General features: G+C 32.9%; 3 protein-coding genes across 9 annotated transcripts; all 3 read left to right on the top strand.

Annotated features, from left to right (window-relative positions):
• The first annotated feature begins 655 nt into the window (after nucleotides 1-655).
• On the top strand, nucleotides 656-6,587 carry LOC140967934 (stomatal closure-related actin-binding protein 2-like). 7 transcript variants are annotated; one of them, XM_073428754.1, is made up of 14 exons: nucleotides 903-1,127; nucleotides 1,233-1,336; nucleotides 1,720-2,044; nucleotides 2,223-2,351; nucleotides 2,945-3,037; nucleotides 3,323-3,463; nucleotides 3,857-3,925; nucleotides 4,502-4,585; nucleotides 4,717-4,897; nucleotides 5,265-5,381; nucleotides 5,536-5,594; nucleotides 5,737-5,871; nucleotides 6,030-6,179; nucleotides 6,299-6,587. In XM_073428754.1, the coding sequence occupies exons 3-14, from the start codon at nucleotides 1,766-1,768 to the stop codon at nucleotides 6,335-6,337; spliced, it is 1,476 nt and encodes a 491-aa protein (XP_073284855.1). In that variant the 5' UTR covers nucleotides 903-1,127; nucleotides 1,233-1,336; nucleotides 1,720-1,765; the 3' UTR covers nucleotides 6,338-6,587. The 7 variants fall into 7 exon arrangements, with proteins under 7 accessions (XP_073284869.1, XP_073284862.1, XP_073284855.1 ...); XM_073428749.1 differs by having other exon boundaries at nucleotides 1,233-1,468; nucleotides 1,749-2,044; XM_073428736.1 differs by having other exon boundaries at nucleotides 1,233-1,625; nucleotides 1,749-2,044.
• Nucleotides 6,588-12,022: 5,435 nt separating this feature from the next.
• On the top strand, nucleotides 12,023-14,513 carry LOC140959548 (G2/mitotic-specific cyclin-2-like). The gene is made up of 8 exons (XM_073417451.1): nucleotides 12,023-12,170; nucleotides 12,523-12,670; nucleotides 12,776-12,833; nucleotides 12,921-13,196; nucleotides 13,288-13,665; nucleotides 13,748-13,906; nucleotides 13,974-14,152; nucleotides 14,250-14,513. Exons 1-8 carry the CDS (start codon nucleotides 12,134-12,136, stop codon nucleotides 14,389-14,391), a joined length of 1,377 nt encoding a protein of 458 aa, XP_073273552.1. The 5' UTR covers nucleotides 12,023-12,133; the 3' UTR covers nucleotides 14,392-14,513.
• Nucleotides 14,514-16,493: 1,980 nt separating this feature from the next.
• Nucleotides 16,494-17,963, top strand: LOC140967927 (transcription factor MYBC1-like). The gene has a single exon (XM_073428724.1). The coding sequence runs from the start codon at nucleotides 16,866-16,868 to the stop codon at nucleotides 17,799-17,801; it is 936 nt and encodes a 311-aa protein (XP_073284825.1). The 5' UTR covers nucleotides 16,494-16,865; the 3' UTR covers nucleotides 17,802-17,963.
• Nucleotides 17,964-21,337: the final 3,374 nt, after the last annotated feature.

Genomic DNA, 21,337 nt, shown 5'->3' with positions numbered 1-21,337 from the left:
AAAGTGGGTCGAGTTATACAAATTATGAAATCTATACAAATTATATGTATCATTTATGAAATCATATACCCACGATAAGAAGAGTGGAAAAAAAATAATAAGAAGAGTGGGTCGAGGTCTTCACTAAAAAAAATAAAAATAAAAAATAAAAAGAGTGGGTCGTGAAAAGCTCGACCCAACACCTCGACCCAATTGTGGGTCGAGCTCTTCACAACCCAAGAGCTCTTCACAATTTGTGAAGAGAGCTCTTCACATTTGAGCTTGGGTCGAGCTCTTCAGGTCGAGGCTCGAGACCCAAGCCTCTGCAAGCGCGCGTCTCAAGTCAGCGTGAAACTCACGCTAACTTGAAGAAATTAAAAAAAATTGCGTTACAAATTTGTAACCGGATATTGTTGTGGCACACAAATCAATGGTGTGCAGTGGTGAATATTTAGATAGAGATGATATTTGGATGACATGGCTTGTATTATATCCACCATTGTGGATGTCCTAAAGAATTAACGGACAAAGATTTTGATTTTGATTTTGAAACTACCAAATATGGACTTATGTGTCATTTCACAATGTACCTGAGTTCCAAGAGTCTTTTGACTGGGTGTGAATGCAGAGAAAAGAGAGAGACATAATTGTAGAGGGCAAGAATGGTGTCAGACCTTTTGCTTTTCAGTTCTCGCTTTTGCTTTTAAAAAAAGCTTACAGCTTTTTCTTCCTATCACATATTTGCTTGCACCAATCTTTCTGTCTAAATTATTATTATTATGACTTTTATTTGTCCATAGCTTAATTCTTGAAGAAAAGTGACGCGGGTGGTCAAGTCAAGAATGTGAATATGTTCCATTGCTTGTTACTTCAGTATATTCTGTGAATTTTGTGGGAACTATTATCTGTTACCGTTGGTAAGATATTTTTTATTTTAAATCTGGTTTGATTTGTACCATAATTATTTCATGCATTAAATTTATCTGGGCTGCCAACCCTTCTCGTTTTCTATGTGAAAGTTCGGTTCCTTTTCATCCTTTTTTTTCTACCCATTTCTGCCTAACGAGTTTTTGAAGGAGAACATGAGTTCGAGCCATCGTTTCTCACTGTAGCACCCTCTGCATTGTATGCAATAGTGATTTGTCACTGTGAGTAATATTTTTTATTTTTTTTGGTCTTTCTCGATTACACAAGATTTTTTTGCATATAATTCATCTGTCTTGCCAAACGTTCTTGGTATCTAGAAAATTTAGGTCCTGTGATGAACCTCTAAAGATTCGATTTTCTCGGGAGTTTGGCTCTTTGTACTGTAATTTTGGGGACAGTGAGAGATCATTCTTGACAGAAGTATTTCTTTGTAAGAATTGAGCCTTCTTCAGTTTTCTGTTTGGCGTTGGCAGTTCTTACAAAGCGTATTCTTGGTTTCTGCTCTAGCTGTTTGTTTTTGTGAGGGAAAACTATTTTTTTTAATTCTTGATTTGGTGCTCAGGTCTACCTTTTCCCTGTTTGGCTTTGATTCCTTTATTTGTTCTGACTACTTCTTTTAGATTGTTGAAGACAGCTTATAGATACTTTAAAATTTTTTAGCCATTATAACCGCATTTCAGCCAAATTAATTCAGATTGATTCCTTGTTTTCAATGTACGGTTAGTGTAGTTCCTCTAAAAGCAAGTAACTTGAGTTGGCTTTGGTGTTCTTTACTTGCATATTATCTTGATTGAAGCATTTGTTTTCTTTGAGATAAAATGACTCCACCCTCGACGTAACAGGACATAAACTCCGGCTAATGACGAAGGTTAGTCCTGAATTCAGCGATGAGGTGCCGGTAGTTTGGTCAGTGTCAGCTGATGTGAGCTTCAAATCTAATCAGTTTCCTAAATACAAATTAGGACCTGATAATCATGTGTTGGAAGAGATCAAGGAGGACATTAAGGGTCCAACCCTGAAGGAGGTGGTTGTTCAGGAAACAAATCAGCTAAAGGAACAACATGAGCGTTTGTCTGTTCGTGACCTTGCCAGCAAATTCGATAAGAATTTGGCTGCTGCAGCTAAGTTGTCCGATGAGGTCCCCTAATGCCACTTTGCTTCTGCCTTTAATTTCTTGGGCTATTGTAACATGAGGATTTTTTATCTTGAAACAGTGTGCTTTGGTTATATTTTTCTCAAAATTTTCCTATAACTTTAACATTGATGACAAAAAATAAAATGATGAGATGAATGATGAAATCTATTGTGGAATTCAGGCTAAACTTAGGGAGGTAGCTTCTTTAGATGGACACGTACTTCTGAAGAAGCTTAGGGATGCGTTGGAATATCTGAGAGGACAATTGGCTGGTCAGAACAAAGAAGACGTGGAAAAAGCTATTTCGATGGTCAGTTTATGGTGATTATGATGTTCTATGTAATTAAGATTCTTTGCTAATCATTCACGAACCTTTTATTCAGATTCCTGCTGCATTGGTGAGTTTGTTGTTAGATCTTGAATTATTCAGAACTTGTTTCAACCCTTGTATCATCACCCATCACTCGTAAAAGAGCGGCCAAAACCAACAATATATCAGTAACCATTTCAAAGCCTCAGACTTGTATGTTTGTTTCTTCTTTTTCCTTGATGAGCTTGATTTAGAAGAAACACAAAAAATATTTTTGAAAAGCTGCTTGAGTTGGTGGCTAACTGGCTATATATAATTTACAATGGGGGATTGATCAATGTTTCTAAGATTGCCGACGAGCATTATAATCATACCTAAAAAGAAAATAGTGGAGTTCTTTCACGTCATGTCCAAACAACAAGGACCAAAAGGTATTATTCTTTTAGGTGGTTCTCTAGCGATTATTTGTTAGTTTGTAGTAATATGTATTGTTAGCTATTAACTATCTGACTGTTGTGCACTAGGGGTAATCTTTCCATATTTTTGTAGCTTTAATCGATATGCTAGTGGATTCTTACATTATAGTTCTCCAGGTGGAGGCATTGGCAGTAAAATTGACCCAAAAAGAAGGAGAGCTAATTCAGGAGAAGTTTGAAGTGAAAAAGCTAGTGAACTTTCTGAAGCAGGTTGACATGCACAACACAAACTTTGTCACGGCTGCCACGTTTGTACTCAATTAGTTAACACATTTTAGCTTGGTATTAGCAAATGTTGCCACTTTCAGTAATTTCCTGCTACAAGTATCTAATCTTACCTTCTGAGTGTCCAACATATACACACTATCTTATTTGTATTTAGGATCTAATATTTTTGTGGTTATTTATTTTTTTTTTGTCATCAAGAACTCACCTGTAAAATAATTTCCTCTCTCCTTTATGGATTTTGGATAAGTGAAATTGGTCTCTTTTCAGGCTTCTGAAGATGCTAAAAAGTTGGTCAACCAAGAGAAGTCCTTTGCCTGTGCCGAAATTGAGAGTGCTAGAGCAGTCGTGCAGAGGATCGGAGAAGCACTTGAGGAACAAGAGAGAAACCAAAGTTCAGGAAAACAGCAGGTAAAATTGTGGTTTAGGACAATTTTATTTGTTTTTTTTTTTTGTCTTGTTGTGTTGAGTATTATGCTGTTTATCTTCAGATGTGAAACATTCATTTATGGCTATGTGGGGAAATGTATTAAACTTAGAAAAATGTAGACGGGAAAAGCACAATAAAAACTATCAAATATTTCATTCTTTGCTGCATTTGTTTTGATTTATCTTAGTTTGTTTCTTATAGAGATCAAATCGAACAAAATAGCATGTTTTCTTTCGAATAAACATATCAATTTTTCTTTCCCTACACAACTGACCTTTGAGCAGCTTCAAGATATCTGCTCTTTTTTTCCCCTTGATTATTTTCACTGCAGATTCAATCTTTTTTTATGATATCTAGAGTTTCCAAACTTTCAGGAATTGGAGGGACTAATCGAAGAGGTTCAAGAAGCCAGAAGAATAAAAGTAAAGCATCTGCCTATTAAAGTACGTCGAGATAGCCTTTTTGGTTTTACACAACGTTTATGTGGAACTATGTTCTTTTGTAGCCATTCATGATTTTTTTAAATATGATTACTTCATGCTGACTCATTAATTCGTGTTAAAAATGGCTAGATGTGTCGGTTAATATAGTATACATTTTTATCCCAGATTGAAGTTTACATGATCCCCGTCTTGTAGCCGAACTTTGTAGCGTTTCTTGAACTTTTCTGATTTGATTATTCTGTTAAAGCATGCTTCGAGATGCAACAGTATATAGCTTAAGCTACATTTGGCTAGTTCGTGCAATTTCTAATTTTCTAGTAGAGATTGTTAATGTTGGTTGTAATTACCAAAATAATACGATCATAAAAATCACTTTTAATCTTTCTTTTCCCTTGTCAGATACCATCAAAGGCATATTATTACTTTCTTTAATTTATGGATTACTTAAACTGTGAGCAATCTCATAGTGTTATGCTATTTTTTGGTTGTATGCTTTGCACCATTCCTTGTTTGATGGTTTTCCGTTCCCTATTATTTCATTCACTTTATAATTACAAATTACTTGGTATTTGGAAGGTCACGGAGATGGAACATGAACTTCGAGAACTGAGACTTCAAATTAGAGAGAAATGTATAGTTTCAGTTAAACTTCAAAATGAGGTCTGGCATTTTCTTCCATCACCCTTTTGCAAATACTGTTGGATAACTCTATTGCTACAGTATTGTCTTGTCATAATTAAAAATTTTTTTTCAAGCTTCAATTTAGACTTACATGTCTTTGTGCTTTACAGTTGCAAATGAGCAGGAAGACCGAGAACAATTCAAACCAGTTATATGAGCTAGGTGGTTCTCAGTCGTTAGGTTCCATTTTGCGGATTCAATCATGCTCAAACGAAGCAGCAGAGCTTGCAAAATGTTCAGTCCAATGGTATCGTTTGTCTTCTCAATGCAGCCGCAGGGAACCTATTTTAGGTATCAATTCTTCATTTCCTCTTTGGCTTATGGTGCATTGTTTCTTTGATTTGTGGATTTCCTATTTCATATCAAGCCTGACGTGGACAACTAAATTCAATTACCTTTTTTGTTTCCTTATCCGATGCATAAAAAGTATAAGTTAGGTCCCACGAAAAACTAAAGTCTGAACATATTCAAGTAATGGTATTGTAGGATCCAGCACCTGCACTCTTTTTCTTTCAAGTTTTCATCAAAAGTTGAGAATGCAAAGAGACGGCCACCATGTTTTCTTCACCCAAATTGTACTAATTACACAACCTTTTTAGGAGAATAATTTGTGTATAGTTTCTTTCCTTTGTGTTATTACATCTATTCCCCCTGCTAGGTGCGAACAAGTGTGTTTATGCACCGGAGCCTATTGATGTTGGTCGAGTTTTACAAGTGGATATAGTCTCAAATGACCAAAAGATCAATCTTACAACAGATGGCCCTATCGATAAAGGTTCGTAAATGGTTAATGGATACTGTTAAGAATTACGATTCCCTCTTTACTTGGTTGCTTTTCATGCTTATTTCCTATTATAACTTTGACTATATACAAAATTTGAGAGGATAGGAAGGCTAATGAGGTTTCATTTTTAATTCTGCCCCTACAGCTGTAAACTTGGAAGGCTATGTAGAGACACTTTTGCGGAAACCAAACAATGATTTCAACGTACGCGACCTTAGAATCTATGCTTATTTAAATTGCTTCTTCTAGTTCATGGATCAATCTTGAACTTAGTTTATTGTCATACCATGTTTAAATAATTCTTGAAATATCTATTTTTGAGATGCTACTACTCTCCGGTTTACAGGTTGTTATCTCTCAAATGAATGAACGGAATTATTCATCTCAATCCGTGCACTTGTTTCACGTTGGTAAAACAAGAATAAAACTTAGTAGAGGATGGATCACCAAGGCCAGAGAATCATATTCAAAGTCGATGCAGGTATAGACAGTGGTAGTCATACATCTGGTTCGAATATGCACCTGAAACTAACTGTGAACTGATTTACGATTTCCGATCATGTCACAATCCTAAGAAAAATAATCCAGGATTATAACCTTCAATCTGGCATTAATCTCTTCGACAATAATCTTTTTCAGCTATGTGGGTTCAGAGGAGGAGGGAATTCTGCAGCCAAGTCACTGTTTTGGCAGGCTCGAAAAGGACAATCTTTTGTTGTCGTGTTTGAATCTGAGAACGAAAGAAATGGAGCCCTGATTCTTGCCAGAAAGTATGCTTCTGACTGCAATGTAAGTAGCTTCTTGTTTATCTATCTTTTTTACACTGAAACGATATAACACCTCGCTTTCCCTATTATCAAATTTGGATTCCATTAAAACAAGATTCTAAATGGTGATGGATTCACCAGGTGTTGCTTGCCGGTCCAGATGATGATGCACTGCTGTAAGGACCGAGGATTTACTTACCTTTTGATTGATGCTAGACAACTCCGAGTGTGTATGCGTGTGTGCGCGTTTTATTCGAGTTTGATCAGTTAGGCTCCCATTAGTCATTGCATTACTGTCGTAGGCATGGTTTTTGTATTGCCTATTTCAGAGGTAGTAGTTTGTAACACCTTCTGCCCTTCATTCTATTGTTAGTTCATTCTTGATGATGATTTGCAATTCGGAGCTTTCTCTTCATATTTACAATCATCTTTCTATCTATTTATCTATGTGCTTATGTTTTCCAAATATTAAATTAATTGTAATAAAAAGTTTTATAAATTTTTACATATTATTTAAATATGGCAAAAACTTGTGTGAGACGGTCTTACGGGTCATATTTTGTGAGACAGAACTCTTATTTGGGTTATCCATGAAAAAGTATTACTTTTTATGCTAAGAGTAATATTTTTTATTGTGAATATCGATAAGATTGATCCGTCTCACAGATAAAGATTCGTGAGACTGTTTCACAAGAGGCATACTCTTTAAATATATATACAAAATTTTTTTAAAAAAAACCAGTTTAAAGTTGAATTGGAGCTTGAGCTAAAAAAAAAAAATTTGATGCACAATCAATCGAACTCGAGTAAAGTAATTATTTATATAGAAAGTTGGATTCGATTATTAAATTATTTTATAAACTTGTGATCAATATATTTCATTATGATAAATATAGGAGATGTTTTATACTTAAAAAAAATATAAATCAAGAATATTATTAGAATTAAAATAATAAATATATTTGTCACAATAACTGCAATTGATATAGATAATTTATAAATAAGAGTTTTTTAAATCGTGTAGAAATACATCATCTATATAATTGCATAAATGCTTAGAAGATTCATATTTTCAGTGTTGGTGGAATCTCAATAGTCACCGTCTCAAACTCAATATCTAGATGTTAGGATTTGTTTTTATTTATATATCCGAATAGTATTTAATTTATTATTATATTATATATTTAACCATTGATATCAGAGCAGTTTTTTGCTTCTGATTTAATATATTTGAGATTTTCGACCAAGGCGAAACTTTATATGGGGTATAATTTTCATTTTTACATCATTTTCGAAATAATAAAAACAAAAAAATCACAAAATAAAAATCTGAAAAATTGAAAATCGAAGCAAAAACCATAGGTTGAATTTTGTCCAATACTGGTCGGAATCTCGTGTCACGGCGACCATACGGCACCGTTGGGTGGAAGATGAAGTCGACATAATAGCCAGAAAATAGCACATTTAATCCATTAGATTTTCAATCTCTGTTCTCTAGCCAAATTTCGTTCGATTTCAGGCAATTTAGGAGGTGATGACTGATGTTGAAGGTATCGATTAGGTGAACTTCGTTGCGGTGGTGGTCATAAAAGACCATGGCTGGCTGTCGTTTGGTCATAATTTGCTATTGAAAAATATTTATTGTTTTATTAAATAATTATTATATAAAAAATTAAATGAACCCAAAATTATGTCAAGTGAACCGGATAAATTTGAAAAATTAAGGTTAGTCACAACACATTTGACTATTCAAAATTATACATTAAGTGCGTTGATGATTACATGAATGACTTTTATTATGATAGATTATTAAAAGCATAAATATTTATACTTTGTGATTCAATGGTTTAGTGAGTCATATAATTTAATTTATTAAAGAATAGCCACAAATATTTAATTGGATTAAATTTATACATTAATTTTTTTTAGTCACAATTAATTAGAACAGACATAAAGTATATAAAAATAAATAAATTTTAGAATTTTTCATCGTTTTATTATATTTAGTTAATTTCGGTTGGTTTTGAAACTTGTTTGGACTACGTTGAGGATGAATAGACCAATGTGTCAAATAAAGGAGTTAAGAGAGGTTCAATTGGGCGATCAAAAATATTTTATTACATTTATTTATGATTACTCATGGCATATATATTTCTAATTACTTCATAATACGTGAAGATTTGGATGTTTGATAAAAACACATAAGGTAAAATTAGATAAGTAATGCCGTGAGATAAGATATGGGTAAAAGACTATTATGGTAGATATATTGAGGATGAACATTGTGTGGAGCCTGATTAATAGCTCCAAACTTCTGTCGTTCTTGTTAACTGAAACTCTTAGGACAATTGTGCATATGTCAAATCGGATTCCAATTGAGGTTGTCCAAAAGAAGCTTTTTGAATTATGGAAGCTTTGAAACCGAAAACAAGTTAGACTTGATGACTATTAATGGGTATTTCATTAGATATGCCAAAATATCTAAATGGATATATATTTTACTATATATCACAAATCATAAAATTTGTGGAATCAAGAGATGTGAAATTTCTTAAGAATGACTTGGTTAGTGGGAGCAAAAAAATTCAAAATATTGATCATTATGATTCTCATCTATCCACACAAGTTATATATTGATCGTTATTTACAACATCCATCTAGTTAAAATGAGTGTTGTGAAAAATCATATAAATTCCACAAATTACTGATATTAATGCTCATCAAAATATTAAGTTTTCGGTTGAACAACACGATCAAGTATCATTGGAAAGTGTTGATGCAACATTAAGAAGATCTAGTAGAATTAAGAAATCAATAATTTCAAGTGATTATATTGTGTATCTTGAATTTGGATATTTATTTTGGAGCTGAAAATGATCTGAGAATGTTTTTTTTGCTAACAATTGAGCAATAAGAAATCAAATTTGTGATACAATGCTATGAATGATTAGGAATTCAATATAAAATAACGGAGTCTAAAAGTTGATTTAGTCATCATTTTTTATAGATAATTTTTTAAGATAAATAAAATATCATTAGACAACATTGAACAACATAATATTAGAATGTTGCTATGAAATTATCTCAAAGGAACATAATTAACTACATAGATATATTTTCTCATTTATTTAAGAAAATTTTCTGCATACATTCATGACATTAATAACTTATTTGATTTAGATTCGCATTACATGGATGTGAAAACATTATTGCTCAATGGTGATCTAGAGGAATAAGGTTACCTGAAATAATTTTAAAAATTCTCTAGAGACGTTTAGTATGAAAGACTAAGAAAACTATATATACTGAAACAGTCTCACATTAGTTGTATTTAAGGTTTCACAATGTTATCTCTTCATTGAGTTTTGTTGAAAACATTATAGATCATTATGTATACCAGAAGATTAGTAAAACATAAGAGTAATCTGGGTGTTAACCACTAGAAAGCCAAAAATTTTTTGGGTTACATTCATGCTAATATTACGTTCTTATATTTAGACTAATTGAAAATTTGTAAGTAATTTGCTACTTCCACTATAGAATCTAAATCATTTTCTTATTTTGAAACACTATTGTATGATGTATGTTAAGTAATGTTATTTTAGGTTTAGAATTGTGAATTTTATGTCTAAACTATTAAGATAATATTACGAAAATTCAGTTGTATTCTATGTGACTAAAACGATATTCGTATTAACTATATTAATATAAAGTATTTTAGTTGTTGGAGAACGTTTAAAGCCAAATAAAATGGTCATCAAACTTGTTTGCACTGAATTTATGTGGTAATGATGATGAACTTGGTTCCTAAAGATTTTATGATATATACATTTAGTTTTGATTTATAAAACTCATTTAGATATGATATTTCTCATATTCATTTATGTACATATTCATTTATCTTTAAAAAATATTAATTAAGTTAGATATATAATAAAACGTCGGTTTTATTCATTAAGTTTTATTAAAAATATGGTACATGTGATACATAAAGATAGTACTTAGTATAAAAACACTTGCTATCACGATTCATGTATTTGATTCTTAACTTTAGATGATGATTGGTTTCTTGATTATTCAGTTCATTTGAAATATGTAGACCAAATAGGAGAATGTTAAATTATTTTATTAAAATCTACAAATAATTTATTTGTGGTCAGCATATTTAATTAAGATAAACATGGAAGACAAATTATTTTATTAAAGTATATAAAATAATTTTTTTTGTGGTTAACATATTTCATTAAGATAAATATGAGAGATGTCTCATATTTAAAAGAAGATAAATCAAGAATATTTTTTGAATTAAAATGATAAATATTTTGAAATTTTATTTATCTAGATATCATCAAAAAATTTTCCAGATATTGAGTCTCTCTGTGATGCATAGAGAACATGTATGAATAGTAACATATATAGTCCCTAAATCTGTATGGTTATTCAGAAATACATAATCTATACCAATTGCATAAATGTTTAGAAGATTCACGTTTTCAGTGTTTGTGGAAGCTCAACAGATCTCGTCTCAAATTCAATATCGTTTGCTAGAGATTAAATTTCGTTTATGTTTATATTTCTGCATATCGATTTTTACATGTTGTTTTTGTGCGTAAGTTAATCGAATTTAATTTAGGATTTTGTTATATATCTAACACCAATCTCACAATACTGCAATATGTCTGTGATCGAAATAAATTAGTTGTGGCAAAACATATTTTGATTTCAACAGTAAACATAATAAAAATTACAATAATATGATTTCTAAAAATGGTGTGAAATCCATGATTTTGTCTGGCAAATGCACATTTATCAAACTTGATTTGGCACAAGATTATTTATTTATATTTATCAACGAGTATAACAATTTTAGAAGAATTTAGTATTGGATAATTATTTTTATTTCTTCTTATTTGTTATTTATGAGTGTAGATGCATGCGTTTCAGTGAATTGATGTAGCAAAAGTAATGAATTTCAGAATTTGATCGATTTATTCAAAAAATTATAATTGATTTATTTACTAAAAGTAAATGAAAAATTAGACATTTTGACTAGAGATGTGAGTAGGGCGGGTATGGATAGACGCAAGACTCGCCTCATGAAGAAAATTTTGACTCATTACCCATCCCACCCAGGTTAAATATTCTTCGTACTCGCCCCACCTCGAATACAAAACAAGTCCGGTTAGACTCGTGAGGCCCGAATTTTTTTAAAATAAAAACATTAATTTTCTTCTTACATGACTGAATTATAAAACAAACAAGCCTCTGAATACAACTTAATAGAAAAATAATTCATGTATTCGACCATACTTAATAATGTCAAAAAAAGTATTTTCGTGACATAATGAATTACATAAAAAAAGAGTTATTAGCTCTTCAAAAAAATATTGACATTTCAAATGGAGATTAATAAAACTAAAACCCTAGAGTATTTATATGCATATATATGGGCCGTGTATGGACGGGTACTATAGGACTGAGTCACATATCCAAACGGGTCTGAAAAATTGGACCCGAGACCCGTCCCATGACCCATTTAGTATTTGCATTGACATCCCTAATTTTGACCATTAAGTTTTCTTATATAAATATTTATTAAAATAATTTTATTTTGTCTCTCTTTTTATGATATATAAAATATAATTGTCTATGGAAATCAATTTTTTTAACCCTAAGAAAATATAATCCAACGGTAACTACTATTGAACAGTCCAACGGCTACAAAGCCCCAAGGCGGTACATTACGCATATTTACAAACAATAAATACAGACCGTCAGATCGATCTCTCCGATCCAACGGCCAGAAAATCAAGAAAAGGAGGACCGTTGGAACGAAGCGCTGGTTCTCTAATTTAAAAAAGAAGGTGGTCTATTCTCCATTTTGCGAATTCCCGTTGCTTTTCACAGCGAGTAGAAAGTCTGTAGGAGAGACAGAAGAGAGGGAAGAAGAAGAAAAGGGTGAAGTTTTTTCCTATAATGGCGACAAGACAAGTTATTCTGCCAAAGAACAGAGGTATTGGATTCAATCTTAGTTTGTATCTGTTACAGGGTGTGTTTTGTTTGATTTGTTCATTTATTATTATTGATCTGGGATCGGATAAAAAACTATAGATAGCCATGCTCCGAAATGAGATCGATTGGGTTCGTTGAATTTGAAGGGTTTCTTCTTGTTTTTATTTTTAGTTCTTGGACTTCTGTGATTTTGAATGATATCATATTCGATTGTTTATGGTCATCTTTGTGTAGGTAGCGATGGTTATGTCTCAAGTCATTTTGATGAATGTAAATCTTTTTGTAAAATATTTTGCATTTATTGTTTCAAGATTTACTTTATTGTTTGACTGATCTACAACGAAATTTAATAGGCGAGGCACCGATTCCTGGGGCCGTTAAACAGAAGAACATGGTTGCTGAAAAGAAGAACCGACGTGCACTTGGAGACATTGGGAATATGGTCGCCGTTTGTGGGGTCAATGGAAAGCCACTTCCTCAGGTTTCTCGACCTGTTACAAGGTATTTAACTGTCTCTACTTTGTTATCGACAAGAATTTGATGAAAATTCATTGTGTGTATGTTATGTTTCATCGATTTTGATCAGATTTTGATATTAACTTCCAGGAGTTTCTGTGCTCAATTACTAGCCAATGCCCAGGCCGCCGCGTCCGAAAACAACAAGGTGCGTCTCTTGAAATAACATCTTGTAAATAGTCTTGCTCAAGTTTACGTTCACTAACAAATTTTTATGGATTCTCTTGAATCACAGAACTTGATGGCAGTAAATGGAAATGTAGCCATTGTAACCGATGGAGCTCTGCCTGATAAAAAAGCCGCCCCGGCCAGGAAACCAGTTCAAAAGAAGGATGTTGCCAAACCTAAGCCTGAGGAGATCATTGAAATCAGCCCTGATACAGAGGGAGTTTGCGTAAAAGGGAAGCCGCCACAATTGAATAAGGAAAAACTAGGCGAAAATTTGTTGGATAAGTCATCATCAAGAAAGCAAGCTCCAACTCTTACTTCAACACTTACTGCCAGAAGCCAGGTCTCTATAATCATTGTCTCTGGGATTTTACAGCTTATTTTGTTTGCCTATTGTCAGAAGCATTTTTTGAAACATTTTGATTGATTTTCAGGCTGCTCATGGGCTGAGCGAGAAACAGAAAGAGGACATAGTGGATATTGATGCTGCAGATGTGAACAATGACTTAGCAGTTGTTGAATATGTCGAAGAAATGTACAATTACTACAAGTCAGCCGAGAATGAAAGCAGACCACCACATGCTTACATGGATTCACAACCAGAAATTAATGAAAAAATGAGAGCGATTCTAATAGATTGGCTAATCCAAGTTCACTACAAGTTCGAGCTTTCTCCTGAGACTCTTTACCTGACCATCAACATACTGGACCGGTATCTGTCGGCCACGACTGCATCAAGAAGGGAACTTCAGCTGGTGGGCATGAGTGCCATGCTTTTAGCCTCGAAATACGAAGAAATTTGGGCCCCCGAGGTGCATAAATAAAAATCTGACATTTTAACTCGCTTGGATTTATGTAAAATATCTCTTCTTAACCATGTGTTTTTTATTGCAGGTTAATGAGCTAGTTGGCTTCTCAGACAATACCTACTCAAACAACCAAGTCTTGCTCACGGAAAAACGGATACTAGGGAAATTGGAATGGAACTTGACTGTCCCGACTCCATACGTGTTTCTTGTCCGTTTCATCAAAGCATCCATGACTGATTCCGATGTACGACCAAATTTTTTAGTATAGATATAAATGCCCAAGATTCTTAAATTAATTATGTCTTCTTCAGGTTGAGAACATGGTCTATTTCTTGGCTGAGCTTGGGATGATGAATTATGCTACACTAATGTACTGTCCCTCAGTGATTGCTGCCTCAGCAGTCTATGCAGCAAGATGCACTTTAAATAAGACACCCCTTTGGAACGAAACGCTTAAAAAACACACCGGTTTTCAAGAACCGCAGCTTATGTACGCAATATTTTACAAGAAAAACTGGCCTTGTAATTCTTGATTGTTTGTGAGTGTGATGTTGCTTTTTTTCTTCTGTTTTTTTTTTGGTGATCAGGGATTGTGCAAAGTTACTGGTTAGCTTCCATTCGGCTGCGGCAGAGAACAACCTCAAGGGGATCTACAGAAAATACACGAGTATGGATCGAAAGGCAGTGGCTCTGCTTCCACCAGCCAAATCTCTTTTGGCTGCCAACTGACATGGACGGACTTTTATGATTCTTGAATGCTAACTTTCATTTTTATGATTGGATGCCATGTAGTTTTTTTGTTTCAATTCCTGATTCTATAAATTCTTTTTGGCAAGAATTTTCTTAATAACAATTTGGTCAAATTCTACCTAAATTTTTCTACAAAAAATTAACATCATTAAATTAGATGATTTCCCTTTTCTAGTCCCAACAAGTGAGATGTAACATATAAATAATAAGCAAGCAAGTGAAGAATAAATATATAAGGAATCCGTAATGACAACCAAACAACCACTAATCACATCGAGCACACAAAAATATTCCCTCCTAATCACAAGAAAAAGACTATCTACCATACTAATATTCTCTCTTTTTTTTCCTTTAATATAAAATAATATATTATCATCCACTCTAAGTGCGTATATAATTTTTTTTAATAGATACGATCTTACAAATTTTTATATGTCAGATTAGTTGATCTTATCTATTGCATAAAAAATGATATTTTTCATGAGTTGATTCAGATCAGAATCCGTCTTATAAAATTGACTCGTGAAACCGTCTCATAATAGTTATTGCGATTTTATAATTTCACATATAAGAAATCCACTTACATGTCACGTTTTGTTCCTCTAGATAAAATATTCTTCTAGAGTTTTAGTTTCATCCCTATTAATTAAATCTCTAATTTCGCTTTCTCGCTGTCATCTTATGTTAAATAAAATGAATGTGAATGATTGCTCATAATTATAATATAATTATACTTTATAATTTATTTTTATCTCGTAGCTCAGTTATCCAAAATAATTAGTTTTCTACCCTTTAATGAATTAAAATGTTTATTTTTTGATGACCCAAATCAAGAAAATACCAATTTTATCATGGTCTCACGAATCTTTATCTGTGAAACGGGTCAACTCTACCGATATTCACAATAAAAAGTTATATTCTTAGCATAAAAAGTAATATTTTTTTATAGATGACCCAAATAAAAAATCAGTCTCACAAAATACGACCTTGGAGATCTTCTCACAAATTTTTTCTTTTTATCTATACAAATATTAGAAAAATAGTCCCCCTTCTGAAGCTACTAGTCCTATTTTCTTAGACTAAAAAAAAACAAAAAAGGAAAAGATCTAACTTGACTTCGTTGATTCCTACAAAATCACATGACAGATGACTGAATACTGACTGTCTTGGACCCAATTAAATTCCGGAGTGTGATTCACGCGCCAACGCATCTCATGCCATTATCCAACGCATAAATGATTTATTATTCAATTAAAATACCATTTTCCACAGATGCCAACTTGAACATGTAAAATTAAAAATACACTCTCTAAAAAATAATAATACAAAAAAAAAAAATACGCATGATATCCGTAGGTTAAAAAAATTTAATTGAAAAATCAGAGATTAAAAAAAATCGAAGTAAAAAATATTTTTTGGAAATTAAAAAAATATTTTTTGGAAATAAAAATAAATGGCAAAAACTTGTGTGAACGGTCTCATGGGTCGTATTTTATGAGACAGATCTCTTATTTGGGTCATGCATGAAAAAGTATTACGTTTTATGCTAAGAGTATTATTTTTTATTGTGAATATCGTTGAGATTAACCCGTCTCACAGATAAAGATTCGTGAGACCGTCTCACAAAAGACCTACTCAAAATAAATATACCTGATGTATGTTTATTAAAAAACTTTAGAAGATAAAATCCTATTATATATAGAAAGATTTCTCATCTGCTTTGATTCATACAAAATATTAATTTTTATGTTAAAAATATTAATTTTGTTTTAAATATGAATCAGGTTGATATATCTCACGGGTTACCTACTCATTTTGGTTTATACACTTGATTTTTTTTAATCCTAAAATGATTATTTAAATAAAAAAGTTAAGAAAGAATTAAATAAATAATAATCTCCAAAATGCTGGAAAACAAAATAAAACAAACAAATCAAATTTTTAAAAAAACCAGCGTATACCATTTCCACACACATACAACATTAATAAAAGCTGAAAAGAAGAAAACAAGATCCACCTCGATCAACCCTCCACCCCCCCGCCCCCCCCCCTCCTACCCACGCCACCCCACCCCACCCCACCCCACCCCAATCTATCCAAAAAAATCATTCCTCCTATGTTAGAGAGAGGGAGAAGAGGACTGAGAGTCCAAGAATTCCAAGGGTCTGTGAATTTTTCTCAGTCCACGAATCTGCAAGCACTTCACAGCTCTTGAAGTCCTCTACTTTTCTGTATCATCTCACAAACTTCAAAAAGACAACTTTTTCTTGATTCCCTTTTCATTTGGTTGGCAATTATTCAATTTCTTTGTTTCATGGGCGGAGAAGGATTGTTGAGATATCGAAGGGAAAAGGGGTTTTAATTGTTTTTTACTGCATAAATTTTGGCACGCTCGAGAACAAGTTTTTGTAGCGGTGAATCCGAGAAGCGGGGGAATAAAAGGAAAGAAGACTATGAGGGAAGAGGAGTCGAATTGGTTCTCCAAATGGGAAGATGAATTGCCTTCACCTGAAGAGTTGATGCCCTTGTCGCAATCGTTAATTACTCCTGATCTAGCGCTAGCTTTCAACATTCCTACCCCGGATCAGAACCTTCACAGCCACCACGCGCCTCCTCCTCCGCCGCAGTCCGCTACCCATTCGTCTCAGCCCAATTCCTCGGCCGAATTTGACTCGCTGGAGTTGAGTGGTGCCGGGGTGGGATCAGGAGGCGGTCCTGGTTCAGATGAGCCTGCGAGAACCCTCAAGCGGCCCCGCCTGGTGTGGACCCCGCAGCTGCACAAGAGATTTGTTGATGCCGTGGCCCATCTAGGGATCAAGAATGCTGTCCCAAAGACGATAATGCAGCTGATGAGTGTTGATGGGCTTACAAGGGAGAATGTTGCCAGCCATTTGCAGAAGTACCGGCTTTATTTGAAACGGATGCAGGGCATTTCGAGTAACGGTGGTGGTGGAATCGGAGGCGGCAACAGTCCTGCGGGGTTGTCTGGTTCGGGCATGGACCCCGCTACGGACCATTTGTTTGCCAGCTCGCCCGTGCCAGCGCATTTTCTGCACCCGGCCAGGGGAAATCCAGAGCATTTCTTGCCATTTGTGCCTGTGGCGGCCGCAGCAATGCAACATCACCACCAAATGGCGGTGGTAGGGCCAGGGCCGCACCACCATCCGCAGCTGCAGCAGCAGTTCAGGCATTTTGGGAATTCGCCGCCAAATGGGAAGTTTGACCATCCGTTTATGAGGCAATCGCATCACCAGATGCAGAGAACTGGGACACCGGTGCAAAGCAATAACGGGTCCATGGCGGCTCCGGCCTTTGTGGAGGATTTAGAATCCCCTACTGCAGCAAATGGGAGGAGAGTTCTTACACTGTTTCCAACCGGGGGCGATTGAGTAAGGATAATCGTCAAACTTCTCCATGGAATTATGCTTGTTGTCATTGTTAAAATCCAATCTTTGAAGTAAAAAATTAGTGTTTCTTTTCAATTTCGTGTTTCCTGCTATTCTTGATGGAGTTGTTGGCATTTTATTGCTAAATAAATTGCTGCTTCAATTGCTCTGCTCTTCATGTGGTAATCTTAGTTCATTTATTAGGATTAGTGTGTGTGTGTAGTAAGTTCTATCTTTAGTGAATCCAGTCAAGCCCGTGATTTCCCAATCCATTATCGTCGCAGTAGGTCGGTTCTAGAGTATCATATACTAGTGACAGTTATCACACTTGACCCCCTTTGGACATACTAGAAAGAAAGAAAGAAATTGATGAAGCAATAGAATTATCTGATTTTCCTCCATTGAATCTACATTAGATCTTTTACACAATACTTGAAAGCCTGAAACAGTAATTCTTTGGCGTCGTTGAGATGACAAGGTATCGAAATTTTCGAGGGATTCAATGAGGATAAGAGTCGACATAGTACACATGAGGAGCTTTAAAAACCGATTGGTTAGCAATGCCTGAGGGTGATCTGCGTTGAAACTTTTTCAAGAAATTTGAGACACTGATAAGCATCTACTGGAGCGTAAACTACGGCATCGACTTCCCCTTTGCATATGCAGCTATATCGTGTATATTATAGTAGTTTTCTTGTTGTAGTTGGTGTAATGTTCATCTGAAGTGGGAAGCCGTATTTTCCTTGAATTTGTCGATCCCCAACTATTTGAATGTTACTTTACTCGTAGCATGTTGGAAATAATTTGTGTATATTGGTGCCAATTGCTCTCGGTGTTTACAGTCTCTAATCAGACATGTGACACTTGGATTATTTGGATGGATGGATGGATTTGAAGTTGAGGATTTCAAATTCATAATAAAAAATATGTAGATTTGTTTTGACAAAAGATTTCAAATCCAAAATAGTTATTTTTTAAATCATTTGTGGTGAATTCTAAATTCATCTTAACATATAATCATTTCAAATACTCTTTCATATTCACATCTTTCAATCGAAAATCAAACTAAGCATTTGAGAGGATGAATTTGACATTCACGAATTTTGATTATAGTTTTATTGTAAATAATGAACATTATATCAAATATTAAATCCATAATTTATATGTTTTACATTAATTACACAAAGTATAATGAATTTCAAATGATATTATTATTGAGTGAATCTGAAATCATCATAATTAACATGAAATATTTTTTTTAAATCTGCAAGAGTGAATTCGAAGTTATTGGTTTTGCTTATCTAAAACATCAATAATACATTTGAAATATATATACCGAAATACATCAATTCAAATATAATTTAAAAGAATTCGATCGCATTACACACGGTAGATGCAGCCGTTTAGCTGAATATTACTTATTATTTTTTAAAGAAAAAATTTGAATTTTTTTAGTTTGCTTTAATTTCGAATAATGATTATTTTTTATTCGAGTTTTGTTCGAATAAGAACTTGAATTCGAGATTGGATATATTTGGTTTGAATTGAACTATCGAGATATAATTAAAGTTTTGAATCGGGGGGGAGTGGGTTGGGGGGGGGGGGGATTCGAGAAATTTAAAATTTATTTATAAATTATTATTATATATACTTATAATATGAAATTTGGTGTGGATTATAAGCTGCGAATTTCCATGGAATGAGACATGGAGATACTTATTGATGCTGGAAGGATCTTTGTTTTGTGTGTAAATAATAAGAACATCGAACATTGTGGGGTACGTATCACTTTCCCCAACTTGGTATTATTATATTATTTTATCTTACATCACAAATTATATATCATACTTGCAATAAATTCAACACAAAAATAATCGTAAATTATACATAAAATCCAAAATATATCTCCCAATCCTATTCACAAAATAAATGAACTCAACACGAAAATAATTGTAAATTTACATAAAATCCAAACAACTTTGGGGATTGATTAGGATTATCCTCTTATTATTTATTTACATATATAATATAATTTTGATATGAATCACCGTGCACACTTATATAAGCCTTGATGATGTATATTTTGATAAAACATAAAAAAATTGCTCATTCAATAAGTGAGTAACACATCAACGATACTCACATAAGTATACACAATATATGTGCATCATATCATATCGAAATTATATATATATATATANATATGTCATTATTAAACTAAGGAACATGTATGAGCCACACAAACAGAGCAGATTCGTTGATTAATTTGTGGGGTTGTCAATGTCACCTAAGTCAATTGATTTAAGGTTACTTTGAGATGATGCATGAATCATCTATGAGTTCCATGTATATTATATTGTATAATATAAAATAGACATGATATCATATGCATATGCTTCATGATAATTTTCAAATAAATTATTAGAAATCATGAAATGATATAATTATTATTTATGGATGTTTATATTAATTAATTATTATAAATATAAAGGAATAAAAATTATCAATTACCTTTATCTTAAAGCTAAGAAATTTTAAGATAATAATATGATATTTTTGGTATAATTAATCCTCAATTGGATAATGTTTTAAATATCCACGCATGATAGAAATAATTCAAACGGTCATCTTCCAAACATCAATTCTATAGAGTTATCCTTTCCAAAAAAAAAAAGGAAATTTTTTGCTGTTATTAATTATCCTGTTAATAGTGTCTTAAAAAGAGCTAAGATAGGAAGTCTATAACTTTATGTACAGAGCTTTATTTCACGAGTCCTATGCGTCATGCGTTTTGATTAACAATAATTTCAATTTATATTCTTTATGGTAACTCGATTCTGTTTCATCTTCCATATTTTCTACGAAATCTATGATTTAAAAAGAAAAATTAGCATGTTTTTTCTTCAATGTTTGTCGATCATTCAATTTTTTTTTTTTTTTATTTTTTTTTTTTTTTATTTTGTGTCTTTTTTTTTTGAATCAGAAATGAATTAATGCTTATTTTTCATTTGTAGACTTTATATTTTCTCTCAGAGAAATAAATATTTCTATCAGTTGATAATAAAACTATTACACAAAGATTTCAAAATACGAAAGCTCGAAAGAAAAATTGTAAGATAATAATTTTTGGTGTTTTATGATTAGAAGATTTTATTTTATTTGCGTTCTGTTAATTATAATATATTAATGTCTGCACTGAATCAAGATCATATGTCCTCTCTTTTTAAAAAAATATATACATATTAATATGATTTTTTGTTTCTAACTATTATTGTCATCTCAAATTTAAATAATCATACATATTAATACTATCTAAATCATATTTAGTCAATACTACTATACTATTAAGTACACAACTTGTTAGATCAAATTTTTTTTTGTTAATTTAAGTTAATGGATCAAAGTACCACTAATGCCATATAACTCATTTGACACGAAAGTTTCAAGGCACGATCTCATCCCAAATGTAACAAACCCCCTTCCCCAATTAAAAAAAAAAAACATTTAAAATAAAAATTATATATTGTGGTAAATTTATA

The sequence above is a fragment of the Primulina huaijiensis genome, chromosome 2, assembly GCF_012295235.1.
Source record: "Primulina huaijiensis isolate GDHJ02 chromosome 2, ASM1229523v2, whole genome shotgun sequence".
NCBI lineage: Eukaryota > Viridiplantae > Streptophyta > Magnoliopsida > Lamiales > Gesneriaceae > Primulina > Primulina huaijiensis.
This window is presented reverse-complemented; position numbering and strand designations above follow the sequence as displayed.

What these genes read in the sequence shown, in the direction of transcription:
- LOC140967934 (XM_073428736.1), top strand. An exon ending in TAAAGCATCTGCCTATTAAA is followed by an intron (nt 3,926 to 4,501) that starts GTACGTCGAGAT and finishes GGTATTTGGAAG; the next exon opens with GTCACGGAGATGGAACATGA. An exon ending in CAGTTAAACTTCAAAATGAG is followed by an intron (nt 4,586 to 4,716) that starts GTCTGGCATTTT and finishes TGTGCTTTACAG; the next exon opens with TTGCAAATGAGCAGGAAGAC.
- LOC140959548 (XM_073417451.1), top strand. Translation starts at nt 12,134, where the DNA reads ATGGCGACAAGACAAGTTATTCTGCCAAAGAACAGAG. An exon ending in TATTCTGCCAAAGAACAGAG is followed by an intron (nt 12,171 to 12,522) that starts GTATTGGATTCA and finishes GAAATTTAATAG; the next exon opens with GCGAGGCACCGATTCCTGGG. An exon ending in CATCCATGACTGATTCCGAT is followed by an intron (nt 13,907 to 13,973) that starts GTACGACCAAAT and finishes TGTCTTCTTCAG; the next exon opens with GTTGAGAACATGGTCTATTT.
- LOC140967927 (XM_073428724.1), top strand. Translation starts at nt 16,866, where the DNA reads ATGAGGGAAGAGGAGTCGAATTGGTTCTCCAAATGGGAAGATGAATTG.